The sequence below is a fragment of the Rhinolophus hipposideros genome (genome assembly GCF_964194185.1).
Source record: "Rhinolophus hipposideros genome assembly, chromosome: 26".
Lineage (NCBI taxonomy): Eukaryota > Metazoa > Chordata > Mammalia > Chiroptera > Rhinolophidae > Rhinolophus > Rhinolophus hipposideros.
The window spans coordinates 9194162-9207917 of record NC_138072.1 but is presented as its reverse complement, the minus strand read 5'-3'; the positions used below and the strand labels follow the sequence as shown (position 1 = coordinate 9207917).

General features: G+C 35.8%; 1 protein-coding gene across 5 annotated transcripts in view; it reads right to left on the bottom strand.

Moving 5' to 3' along the window:
• The window catches only part of SPATA17 (spermatogenesis associated 17), a 202516-nt gene that overhangs the window by 181794 nt on the left and 6966 nt on the right, over positions 1-13756 (bottom strand). For all 5 annotated transcript variants that reach the window (XR_013992660.1, XR_013992661.1, XR_013992662.1 and 2 more), the window contains exons 2-3: positions 10336-10425; positions 9060-9141 (exon numbers count right to left, since the gene is read on the bottom strand). Coding sequence is in view for 1 of the 5 variants with exons in the window: in XM_081039202.1 (XP_080895328.1) it covers positions 9060-9141; positions 10336-10425 (172 nt within the window). In the remaining 4 variants the exon portion in view is untranslated. The remainder of the gene's footprint in view (positions 1-9059; positions 9142-10335; positions 10426-13756) is intronic.

The window sequence follows — 13756 nt, the reverse complement described above, 5'->3', positions numbered from 1 at the left end:
AGTGCAGCCTATTTTTACATATAAAAGATAAGAATCTTTATACATAATACATAATAAGAGTTCTAGGCTTAGAAAAATGAAATCAAACTTTGTATTGAAGAGATAGGCTTCCTAATACATAATGCAGGCTTAACCAGAAAAATCTATGGTAGTCAAACTAGGAGCTAATGGAGATATATGATCATAAAATGCTCTCCGCTGAGTTTGATAATCAATGGTGCTCTACTGAGAATAGAATAACAAAGCAGAAATATTCACAAGTGCTGGTGACATGTAGTATTGTATGATTTATTCACTGGGGTTCTTTTAGCCAAAACTCACAGAAACATAAAAGGAATTCATATTTCAAGACGTCTGGTTTAATGAAAAATTCAAAGAAATGCTGTCTTCAGTCGAAATCGTTCAAGGATATGGATGCAGTGATGGAGCAAAATTGTGCCTTCCAACCATCTGTACAAAATGTTATGTACTTAGCTGCCTCCTGAGTAATCCTTGGGAATTTTGTTTCATTTAACATTCATTTTTAACACCATAAAATCATAAATACAATGATAACATGTTACAGCAAATCCCCTGATATAGTGAAGACTTCCTAAAGTCTTGGTTTCTTTCTAGTAGAGACACATTTGCTTATTAACATATATATATATATATATATATATATATATATGTCATATATATGTATATATATATATGACATATATATATATATGTCATCCCTGTTATAGCAAATATTTAGCAACATAGCTTATTTCAATGAAAATATTGCTTTAAATAAAGCTTCCACATGTTCTATCTTTTAATTAAAAATATAAAATTAATGTAATTCATGACAGGACAATAAACACTAAAGCAATGAAATACATGCTTTATCTATTTTTTATCAATCAACACAAAACATTTTATCTATTTTTATTCAATCGAAATGCATTTACTAATACATTGTAGGTCATAGGTGTCACATTTTAGGCAAAAATCAGAGATAAGCTCCTTACCCCTTTATATAGGGGTTTTCTTCCCCTCAAGAAGAGGGGATTCATGTGAAAGGATTTGATGGTAATTAGCATTGTTTGCATTGCCTGGTCTGATCCAAAGCAAATTGTCTGTGCAGAGCAGCAGGACTGGATTATTTATCAACAGTCTGAGCAATTAAGAAACAGTTGGCTGCAATATGGTATTTACAAATGAATGCAATGTTACTTCATTTTAAATTCTCTTTCTTTGTTACAGCAATCAAGGCATACTTCTTGGTGTTGGAGGTGAATGCAAAACACTTCAAAGCCATATCGCTCCAAGTCACATCCAGACAGATACAACCATTAAATATTTTCATACGGGAGAATCACGCTGGAAATTAGAGAGTATTTGAAAAAGTCTGGGTTCAGAAAAAAGATATGACTTCTTGTCTTTAGCATATTGCTGTTCCGTTAGCAGCAGTGAGTATTGTGACCTGCGTTCAAGTCCTGATGTTGCTTTTTCTAGCTATGTGGCTCTGAACAAGTTACTGAAGGTCTCCCAGTCTTCATGTCCATGCTTACAAAAGGGGATGGGACATTGCACACTTCCTAGAGTTGTTGTGAAGACTAAAATGCGACAAAGTATTTGAGGTGCTTGGGACACAGTTGGTTGGCAGTCATTGTGAAAGGGATGGTCACACGTGCTATTACACATTTTGTGGCTAAAAGCATGTAATTTAACTATAAGTAAAAACCCACAATGTGTAAGAGGTTGCATTTCATTCTGAGTGAAGAGGAGAGAGAGAGAGAGCTTTTAAGACTAAGAATTCTGAATTATATGGCTAAAAGGTAGAAAAGCATGTTGATTCTAATATATCAGTCTCATGGGAACCAGTGATTGATATTTATGCTTAATTCTCTAGCCCAGATGCTTTTGAAAGTACCAAAAAAACATAAGTGAGACCTTTTTGAGTAATATATCTATATACACTTGACCAGATCAATTGGATGTGTCGGGCAATACAGAGAAAATACTTGCATTAAAGTGATGACAATGGAACCTTTAGAAACCATGCACATATGGAAAACAGATTTGAGGAGCCTGAACTTTTGTTATTTTCCACAATGAGTGTCATTCTCATTTCATAATTTTGAGTATAATCATTCAAATGATTTATTATCAAACAATCATGAATATTTTGTGCATATGCTTTGTCTTGTTTACTGGCAACTGATACCAACGTGGTCATTATCAGCAGCTGATTTTTTAAATAACCTTTCATCTTCCACAAAAAAGTGAAAAGCCAATTATATTATTTCTCATTGTTAGTACTAACATAATCTTTAAAAGAAGGTGAACCAAATCTAAATTAATTTCCTAATTATAATGAAAATATGATAATAAAATTTTAAATTAATATTAGTAAGTCAGAGTCTTAAGTTATCCAGCCTTTGGTGTTTACTTAAAAGGCAAGATCCTGAAGGGAAAAAATATATTATATTTCAGTTTTGTACTCTGACAGGAAAGGGTGATAAATGTTGCCTCATTAACTTATAAGTGATTTGGAAATCCTATAAAAAATTTTATAAAAATGTGTTGGACATTTTTTAATCTAGAGAAGGAATATTTTACTCATCTAATAAAGAAAAAGAAAAATGTCTGTAAAAGCAATGTGTCAATCTCATCAGTTTTAAATACAGTAACCGATACTTTATATATTTTTACCAATGATAAAAAAATAACCTACTGGTATTTATCACGAGAGCATATAATAGAATTTGATAGTTAATAGCATCCTTTGTCCCATTTAAAGTTAACGAAATTTCTTTCCATTATTTCTCTTTCACATACTAATCAAATAAAAATAACTTTGTAAGAAGAAGTAAAATGGTAAGCAGTATATAAATATTGTGAGCCTTGATTTTCAGCAATAAATTATTTTTATAATTTAAAAACTAATCTATGTTTAGTAATAATTATCTTTATAAATTAAATCATTCTACCATAGGCTATTAATACACCTTAACAAAAAGTTTTAATTAAATTCTGTTCATGTGGTTGCTATACATACATTATTTATTTTGAATAATCTCATTTTCTGAATTATCTCATTTTAAAAACATAACTTTGAGCTGTTTACGACTATAGTTACGGTATATTTATTTCATGGTGATGCATTAGAATTAATCATGTATATTAGGGTAGTGTTTATACTTTACTGTTGTGAGTGTGGTGACTAAAAAAATAACAACAGTGTATTTGATAGTAAACATAATGTAAACTATGTCATGATAAAATATAAAAAATAGCAGGAAATTGAAAAAGACATGATGTATATGGCCATCCTATACAGGTTATGTTGATGAATTCACTCTAGTATTCCCTCTAGCTGGTGCTGCAAAAGAGGCCAGTGAAAGAATATTTCGGCATTTCTCAGGAATGCCTATTTTCACTTCGCCATTTATGAAATGAAGCAGGGAGTGATACGGACAAGCTACGTAGAACAAGATACAGTTGAAAAGAAGACGGATCCCAGTCCCACAGTAGTAGGACCCTTTGGGGTATCCAATGGGAAGAGCGGACTGCAGTAAACTGACTGCAAGAGCTCAGCAGGTAAGAAATGCATATGCACTGAGCACACACAGCAGGGGCTATAAATCCATTGCGATAAAAAGAGGAATCAGAGCACATCCTCACTACCAGGAAAAGGTTTCCAAGGTTGTGAATCAGTGGTCCTGGACCCATAAGATGGACAAATTTGGGTTATGTTGCCAGATATAGCAGCGTGAAGGTCAGCAGGAAGGCCTGAAATGAAGGTTTAAAATTTTAAAAAAGCAAAAGCAATGGTCATCCAGGAAGCACCAGGGAGTCAAATCACCCAAGAAACTTGGAATGGATCTATTATTGTGGGTTAATGAGGCCACTGTAGTGGAAAACGCATGACAGTTTAGGACTGGAAAAGGTAGTTGAATGTCACTGTGAGAATTATTTACAAGCTGGATAGAAATGTTCTGGTGGAGCAGAATTCTGAGGGAGGCCGCCTAAAACTACAGAACCTGTCTAACGAGATCCTTGGACTTCTGTCTTCATTTTCTGTTTGACCTTTGTCACATCTGAGGCTGTGGACTTCATTTTCTCAGTTTCCTCCTCTGCTTCCTGTGATATTATGTCTCTGCTTTTCTATTTACCATCTACTTAATTCCCTTTCCTCTGCCTAAATCCTACCTAATGCATTCCACAAGCCCCAGTTCTTCTTGGTCCTCTGCTCTACTGTTCCCATACGTTTTCCAACCGGTGGAAAAGCCTGTCATCTTTTAGTGCTGCCACTAAAACCTTTACCTCCAGCTAGGACTCTTAATCTAAGCTCCCATTCAATAGTTCACTTTCAGGAGCATTTGTTGAGTTGTCCACACTCTGCTAAGAGCAAAATCTCCTTACAAGATACCACCACATGGAGGTGTGCTAACATCATCACACACTCCAAGAGCTCAAAACGTCTTTCTGTGAGCATCACTGAGTGCACCATTCAGAATGTCTCTTATAAACAGCCATGCTTTCCTTAGCATTCTAACCACTAATCAGCTTTGTGGAGATAAAAATGCAGCTATCTTAGTAGCTTACAAAACAGAAAGTTTGTTTCTCACCCACCGTGCTTGTAGGCTAAGGTTCCCCGGAGCTGAGCTCCACCTGTCTCTCCATCTTAGCCCCGAGCCTAAAGGAGCAGCCCAAGAAAGCAAGAGAGGGAAAGCCTCTTCAGGCTTCTTCTTGGCTGAGGCAAATACCCCCTTTGCTCACAGGACGTGGCCAAACCCAAAACGAATGGGTTGGAGATAAATCATTCATTTATGAGAACGAGGGCAGTGAATACTTTTGGCTTGTATTACTACTAGTTGCCAGCCGTGCTGACCAGAGCAAGTCTTCCAACTTACATCATTCATTTATCAAGTTAGCAAAAATTTCTGCAGTCTTTCTGAGACATTTACTGTGATACATTTGAGATATAATAAATAGAACAGTCGCTGCCAGTCAGGAGCCCCCAGTCAAATGACGGGTGTAAATAAACAAACGCATCACGGTGATACAAGAGCATTGGGAAGACTGGCCTCGTATCTTATCTCCCAGCATTCTCTCTACACTCAGCCTCACGCAATCCAGAAGCTTCATCTTTCAGTAAAGTGTTGAGTGATAAGTCGGGATTCAGACCAATGGGAGGCGGGTTGGAGTGAAGAAGGGCATTCCAGGCAAACAGCATTTGCAAAAATCCCACAGGCCATTCTTTATGGTGGCACTGGCAAATGGTTTAACGTGTCCAAAGTATATTTCTACAGGTACAACAAGAAGTGAGCAAGCATGAGGCTATGAAAACCCTAACAAGCCATGATGAAGAGTGTGAGCGTTATGCTATATGCTAGGGCAAGGAGGACTGTAGGCATGGGAGTGAAATGATGGCGCCGAGATCGGAATCAAGTGACTTTTAGGAGGGAAAATGGGACAGACGTGATGACCGGTAGAAGACAGAGGTGGTGGGCAGAAGGCGGTGATGGGGAGCCGAGGATGACTGACTCTCAGGCTTGGATTTCGGAGTTAAATGGTTGTAGCATGTCCCTGGATAAAGGAACAGAAAAGGACGAGCAGATCTGGGGTACCTGAGAGACACCCAGAGGACATTTTTAGCAAGTATTTAGCATATGGATCCATACGGATGAGGAGCTGAGAATCTCGGGCACATCATTTAATCTCCCCGAGCCTCCATTTCTCTATCTATAAAATGAAGATAACACCTGCACTTGCTACTGACAAGCTATTGCTGGAATAGATGAAACAGGGAATGTAAAAAAAAGTTTTTAAACAAAATTTTAAACCTTCATTTCAGGCCTTCCTGCTAACCTTCACGCTGCTATATCTGGCAACATAACCCCTTAAAAATGTAGGAAATTAGTTTATAAAAGTCACATTCAATTCTTTGCCAACCTTTTGCTACTCCCCAAACTTGCTGAGCCAAATGACATCATGCAGTCCCTAATATGAGGTACTGAAATGTATTTCTGGTAAAAATGCATAACCTCAATGTAATAATGGAGAAACATCACTAAACCAAAACTGAGCAATAATCTGAGAAATAACTAGTCTATACTCTTCAAAAATATCAAGGTCATGAAAAGCAAAGACATACTAAGTACAGTAAAGGTGACTGAAGAGACACAGCATGTGAGGTCCTGGTCTGTACTCTGGAAAAGATGTTGTCACTGTAAATGTCATTATTGAGACAATCAGGGAAATATGAATACAGTCTATAGATAACAGTATTATACAGATGTCAATTTCGTGATTCTGATCATTTTAATACGGTTATGGAGAAAATACCCACTGATAAATTTAGGGTTAAGGGGGCATCACTTGTGCAACTTAACTTTGTCAAGTGATTCAGAATAAGGATATGTACATAGAGAGAAAAAAATGAAAAGGTGTGGATAAGGAGAGAAGAGAGGCTATGATAAAGCAGATTTCTTTACCTAAGTGAAGAAATCTGAGGGCAGAATATATGAGAGCTCTTTGTACTACATGTTTGCAAATTTTCTGTAAATCTGTAATTATTTAAAAACTTAAAAATTAGTTTTGAGTGACACGAAATGTCCATGATGCAAAAGCTTAGTGTTGTAGATCAGGAAAATCCATCCTCACGATTTAAGGTTCTTTATGGCTAGTGTGCATTCTGACTGATCAGTACCTGTGCTAATGTGGTCATCAAATACTTTTAATATCACTCCTGGAAACGGAACCTTCCATTTATTTTAATGGAGCATAACCGTCCCATTTTCAGCTCACAACCCCAGGTGGAAGGTACCGTGACACTTCATAGATAGGGAAACTGAGGCAAAGAGATTATGTAATCGCCCGAGGAAGTCACAGGTAGCCCAGGCTGGCTGAGCACGGGCTGCTGCTGTGTGCAGAAGAGCTCCTGTTGGGGTCGTTAGAAAAGACTGCCCAAGTTACCGAGTTACTGGTACCAAGTTAGCCAGGAGAGATGGAGGGCATCTTGGCATGGTCTGGGCAAAGCCTCGGAACCAGGGAAGGAGAGTACTCATCTTCCAGGAGAAGACATGCATGGGGCTCTTTGGGAGTTGGCCTCAAACTGCTTCCATAAACTTGTCCCTCGCCACTGAGTTGCATGTTCTCTATTCCACCCAGCTGGACTGTAGAATCTATTACTCTACATTTACTCTTATATGTTAATATTATTGCTCACACTGGTCCTCTTTCCAAATTTTTGTCTGCCCACGTCTCAGCGACCCTTCAAAGAGAACGCCAAATGTGAAATACCTTACAGAGCTCACCGCCACCCTCAAAGCCAGAAATGTGACCTCTCTCTTTGAGCCCTGTTGGTCTGATGTTTGCCCCTCTTCTAAAGGGCTGAGGATTTTTATCTTAAATCAGAGTTCTCTGCGTGCATGTTTTCAGCATTACTTTATGGCAAGCTCCTATCTTATTCATCTTTGTATCACTTGTGCCACGTAGTCTCTGGGACACACTGCCTTGTTCACAATATTGACCAATCTGAATGTTTCACAGTAAAGAAAAGTATGTTTTGGGAGGAAATCTTGGACATAAAATGAAGGGGTCAGTCCAAGAACCTTTGGACTTAAGCAAACTCCCTTCCTAACAATGAACAAGATTAATGAGAAGCACTTTAAGTCTGTTACAGATGTAAGAGCAGGAGTGTTTAGTTGCATTAAAAGAATAAACTTTTCACTGGTTTTGGTGGAATTTTAAAAGTTAAGTGGCATGCATTAAAGAACTGAGAATGTGAAGTATTAAAATAGAAACAGAATTCAAGAAAAGCATGTTATTTAGAGAAGTTATCACTGAAAGAGTGTCATCTGTAGGGATTTAAGTGATTTAGCTCTTAAATGTGTTAAATAACATTTTCATCAATGATTTAGATAATTAAATGGACATAATATATGGGGAAAAGTAATAAAGCAATGGGGAAAAGTCATGGTAAGGGAGGTGATGATATCAGGGCAAGGCCACCTTTAGATAACAAAAATGTGTAGAGGACATCGGATCTGCTTCATAAGAACGGAGCTATAAGAGAGAGCCAACACTTAGAGAAGTTTATACCAGCACTATTGTTTGAATTCTCTAGTTGAGTTCATTCAATCTAAAATATCAGGCTCTTCCTCTAAGCAGTGCCTGTACTTTATTACTGTTTTAAAATTTTCTTGCTAAAGGTGAACTCATCGATTAGTTGTCTACTTATTGTATTATTTTCTTTTCCTTCTCTATATCTTTTAATTTCACTTGAACACAACCAATCAAGATAAATGAAGAACAAATTTAAACTATTACAGGAGAAAATAGTGACAAATCAGAAAATTAATGAAGCAGGCCACTGATTAGAAGCCTTCACATTTTGTCTCAAGAAAATTACCTTTTTCTTCATTTCCTAGAGCTCAAATGAGTCTGAGTTGAGTAAAAGCTGACATATACTTTTGCAAGTCTATCAGTGGATGTAGATGGTTGTGGTATGCAACATTTCTTAACAGGAGTCTTCAAAGTAATCCAATAGTAAAGAACAGAGAATGGTAAGTGGCATAGAGAAAAACTGCCTTACTTTTTTATTTTGTAGAATTAACTTGGGGCACTTCCATTCAACTGATATTTATTGCCTGTGCTGTATGAGTCAGGGAAGAGTCTAAATATTGCTGACCCAAAAATGAATGAGCTACAGTATCTACACTGAAAGAGTTCCCATCTAGAAAGTAAAGAAAATCATCAAGAAATAAGTACATATAAATACATACACTATGAAATGTATTTTATTTTATTTATTTTTTTTTTTTGAAATGTATTTTAACAAAAATCAAATATATGGTATAGTTTGGGTATAAAGAAATGAGTCATCAATTCTTCATGGAAAAATCAGAAAAGGCTTCACAGAAGAGGTCTTATACTAAAAAAATCCAATTTTGGTCTTATAGAAATATCATAAATAACTTCAAAACTACCTATGAATATGACTGAAGTAAATAAGTTACAGTATATTATAAACTTTAATGCTTATATATATATATATATATATATATATTTATAATACTTACCTTCACAATTAGTTGGTAATGTTTTCTTGCTAAGTAACCTCTCCACCATTTTTGAATAACTATTACTATTCTCTGTAAATACCTGGGTGAAAAAATATACTTATTAGTACACTTTCATTGAAACAAAGATATTTCTTAATTTTTTTTGCTTAGAATATACCTTCCTAGAATTCAAGAAATCAAATTCAAAGCCAAATATGTGTGTACGTGTAAAGAACAGAGTTATCATTCTGGGATAAAATTCCTCATTCCTAGAAGTAGAGAAAAGGCATAGATAACTATTCAGCATTTCTTTTGGGCTTCTCATTAAACAATTTTTAAAATTTTCAATTACTCTTCAAAACTGTCTAAAATATTTTTCAATGTTAAGACCATAAGGCAGGTCACAGTGACGTGTTGAGAAATAAGCCAGGCACTATTGATATGAATCACTGTAAAAACTTAGAAATAATTCTTGAGGTCAACACACAGATCCCCTTTTCATCCTTCCCTTGTGCTACCGAGTCTAATGTCAGGTTACTCGGCTGAACTCAAAACTACTCTCTGTGCAGCCGTGTTCCTACTTTGTATCTTCGCCAAAGGAGAAACCTCATCTTCACACTTGAATTTGCATGTCTGGCTCCTACAGGCTAATACAAGGACGTCTGAGTATACAGTACGATTCCCAGGTCACATTCTGAATTAGTACAGATGAGGCCAATTCTTTCTCCATCTTATCCCAGAAAACATTTTTGTCAGTATTGAAGGGAGACTAGAGAAACGTTTGAGAACTGAAGAAGTGGGAACGGTTAAGGGTCAACTTCAGTCTCTTTGTAATAGGAATGGCATCATTTTGATATCATTTACCTTTACCGACCAACATGTTGAAAGGAATGGAAGGGTTTCTGTGTGTGTGTGTGTGTGTGTGTGTGTGTGTGTGTGTGTATGTGTATGGGTGTCTGTTTTCTTTCTTAACAGTCATTGAATCATTGCTATAAACGTAAGTCCAGACATTTGTCACACCCTATGGAACTGAAGAAAATCATTTAAGTAAGTATGCTTATAATACCGAGAATTTTTTAAAATAGATATATCACCAGTGTAATTTCGTTTTTGATATGCAAGAAACGATGATCAAAAGAGTTACATTTTTAAAAAAGGATGTCACATAATTTATTAACTTCATTGTAAGTAACATAAAAGATTATTTGAAATGAGTACTAGATGCATAAATTACATTTTCTAAGCAGTATATTTTTATGATATATCTGGATTTTCCATGTGAAAAACAATATACCTCATGTATGCCCGAATTTGACATCCTCGAAACCAACTCTGGATTTTAACTGCTGCATCATATTCTTTTTTCCTAAATATATCCACAACCCTTAAAAAAGAAAACAAAAAATTTTTAAAGTACTTTTCTCAGCCATTAATATAATTCTAAAACAAATCAACCTGTTAAACTTAATCTTTAATTTCTCCCAAAATAATTATAATTCAAATGTCATTTTAAAAATCATTTTAGAAATCATAAGCTATGTTTAAAATTAATCTTTCTCTGAGGGGGCATGTGCTTTCAACAGCTTTACTTTTTAAAATTTTTATAATCACCTATTTTGCAACTAATTAATTTCCAAGTGATTTTTATAAGGAAATAAAAAGCAATATGCTATTATGTATTATTTTAAAAACACAGTATTTGAATTTACTATTTAAATGCCACTACACATATTGTACAAGATTAAAATGCTTGCATATTTCACTCAATACATCAGTTAAATGAATTGCTTCTAAAGTAAAACAAATCCATCACAGAATGCCAATTCTCCATAGAATTCTCAGAACGTCCATTTCAGTTAAATTAGGCTGGGGGCAGGACCATATGGTTTATAAAGAGATAAAAAATTCAGCCATTAGATTAACTAACTTATACCATTTCCCCAAAACTAAGACCTAGCTGGATAATCAGCTCTAATGTGTCTTTTGGAGCAAAAATTAATATAAGATGTGGTATTATATCATATTATGTTATATTATGTTGTATTATGTTATGATATATTATATTATATAAGACCGGGTCTTACATTATAGCAAAATAAAACCCGGTCTTATTATTAATTTTTGCTCCAAAAGACGCATTACCACTGATTGTGCAGCTAGGTCTTATTTTCGGGGAAACATGGTAGCAATGAAAGGTTTAATCAAGACAGACCTCCAGCTAAATTTTCCCATCATTACCTCCCCATCCCCATTTGATAAAGTGATATCGCTTAGGGAAACCACAGGGTAATTTCTCTCCTAGAATGCTCACTGGCTCATAACTAGCACTTTATGTTTGCTGAATGAATAAAGAATGGCTAATCATTTATTCCTTATTTTTCAAAGAAAATTCCCTCAGAATTGTGCTTTATTGGAGAGGTTATTTTTTTATCGTTGTCATTATAGTTTAAATATACAGACGTCATTAGATTTATTTTAATTAGCACAAAAACAGAATGGAAAATAAAACCACTTCGAAAAACACAATTCTTAGACAATACCATGAAGTGAGCTGAAAGAAAACAGGATTAGCAATTAAGCTGTGGGTGACAAGCAGTTGGAGAAACAAGTGGATGGATTATAGTTCTGGATACGCAGGAAAGAGAGTGACCTAGAAACCCTGACAGAAAAAGACTCAAAAAGCAAAGGGAGGAACAAAGCTGATACAGCGAAGTCCGTGAGCTGGACCTGAAAAGGAGTTGTGGAGAAAATGCACAGCAGTCAGTAAGGTGTGGTATATGTGTAGAACACATTGAAAACTACACAGAGTGAGTTGCATTACCTGATACCAGAAGGCGCTGTGATAAGATTACCATATGACACAATGAAATTTGCTGGAAATAACTAAGTATGGGAGATCACGGTAGACAGTAAGAAAGGAAAGTTTCATTGTAGTTGTATGCTTGCCCTGCATGTACCAAATGATAGCAGAGAGGTAGATAAACTGTTATGGCTCATGGTATGTCTCCCATGTGGGAGTGAGAACAGTTAAGCCCTTTCCTCCCTGGGCCCTTCCCGGGGAGGACTACATTAGGCCTCTCTGGTACACATCCTCACACGTCTTCATGCTATTTAACACGATCATATCTCATGGGGGTTTAATGATGGTCTCTCCACTATACTTTAAAATCCAAAAGGCAAGCCGGTAGTCTTGCCTGTTTGTCCCACGTAGCATTCCCAGTAGTTCCAGAGAGAAAATGAATGTTACCCCTGCAGTAACACTCAGCTTTTGTCTTATCAGAGCCGTTCCCCTGGGGAACAGCAGGCCTACTGGCATATTGAATCCCTGCAAGGAGGCAACCCCCAAGCTTCCCTCACTAGACTGACTCACAACATAGAAATCCTTCTCTATTTCAGGGTGACAAAGTTGTTGAGGTGGCCAACAGGTGCCCCCACACTCTTAACAAAACTCGAACTCTGGAATGGTTACAGGTAAAAGACAGGAAGATACCTGAAAGAATCTGTTAAAAGAAAGAAAAAGAATAGTAATACCTTAAACACTGTATGCGCCAAGCACTGTTCCTAGCATTTTGCATACCAATGATTAACTTGTATATAATGCTTTCAACACCTCTATTCAGGAAATCATTATTATCCCCATTTTTAACTTTGAGGAAGATACTGAGGCAGAGAGAGGTATAGCAATGTGCCCAGGGTTACATATTCCTACGAATCAGAGCTGAGATTTGATCCTAGGTAGTCTGGTTGTAGAGACTGGCCTCTAAAGGAGAAGAATCATCACTGCCTCTAAAGGAGAAGAAAGGATGAAAACAGGGGAGAGGAGGGAAAGTAAAAGAAGAAGAAAAAGAAAAAAAGGGCAAAAGAAAGAATGGGGAGAGTACATGTAGGCCATTTTCAAATGTAATATTGAAATTTTGCAGCGTTAAAATAACACCAATCTCCTTAAAATAATCAAATAATCTAAAGCGACTAAGATGTGAAAAGACACCAACATCTACAGCACAGAACAAAAATTTCTGACGATCACAGGTATCAGTGAGAATGCACTGAAATGTGGATTTATGTATATTACCGGTACAGAAACAGTCTGGCCTTTGAACACACACAGAAAATTTTCATTTATATAAATGGAAAACTTGCAGACTTTAGAAATGCTAATTAGAGATGCATACCTGTGTGAAAACTATAATGGAAATGATAAAGCACAAATTTCAGGATAGATACAAGTAAATTTCTAAAACCTGTCATGTGTTCATATACTGAGAGTCTCATAAAGGGAAAAACCAAAGACTTTGTACTAAAGTCACTATATTTAAGCAAGGAAAAAAAAATCTTTGAAACAATTAAACCCAATTGAAAAGCAGAGCAAAAGACAGGTAATTTACAGAAAAATATATATATAAACAATTTTTAATTTTAAATGTTACATAAAAAAATGCTGAACTCTCAAGGCAAGAATCAGCAATTTGATCCAAAGAAATCTATTTTTTTATGATGTATCTATTGTACTGTTAAAATAATAGGAACAACCTAAATAAACAGATACACTGTAGTACATCCACAAAATAAAATACCAATTTGTCCTTACAAAAAATTAGTGGATCAATATGCCTTGACGTAGAGACACAACATGATGTAATGTGAAAAAAGATAGATACAAGTACAGCATTATATGTTTCCATATTTATAGATAGTAAATTTAACTATATATATAT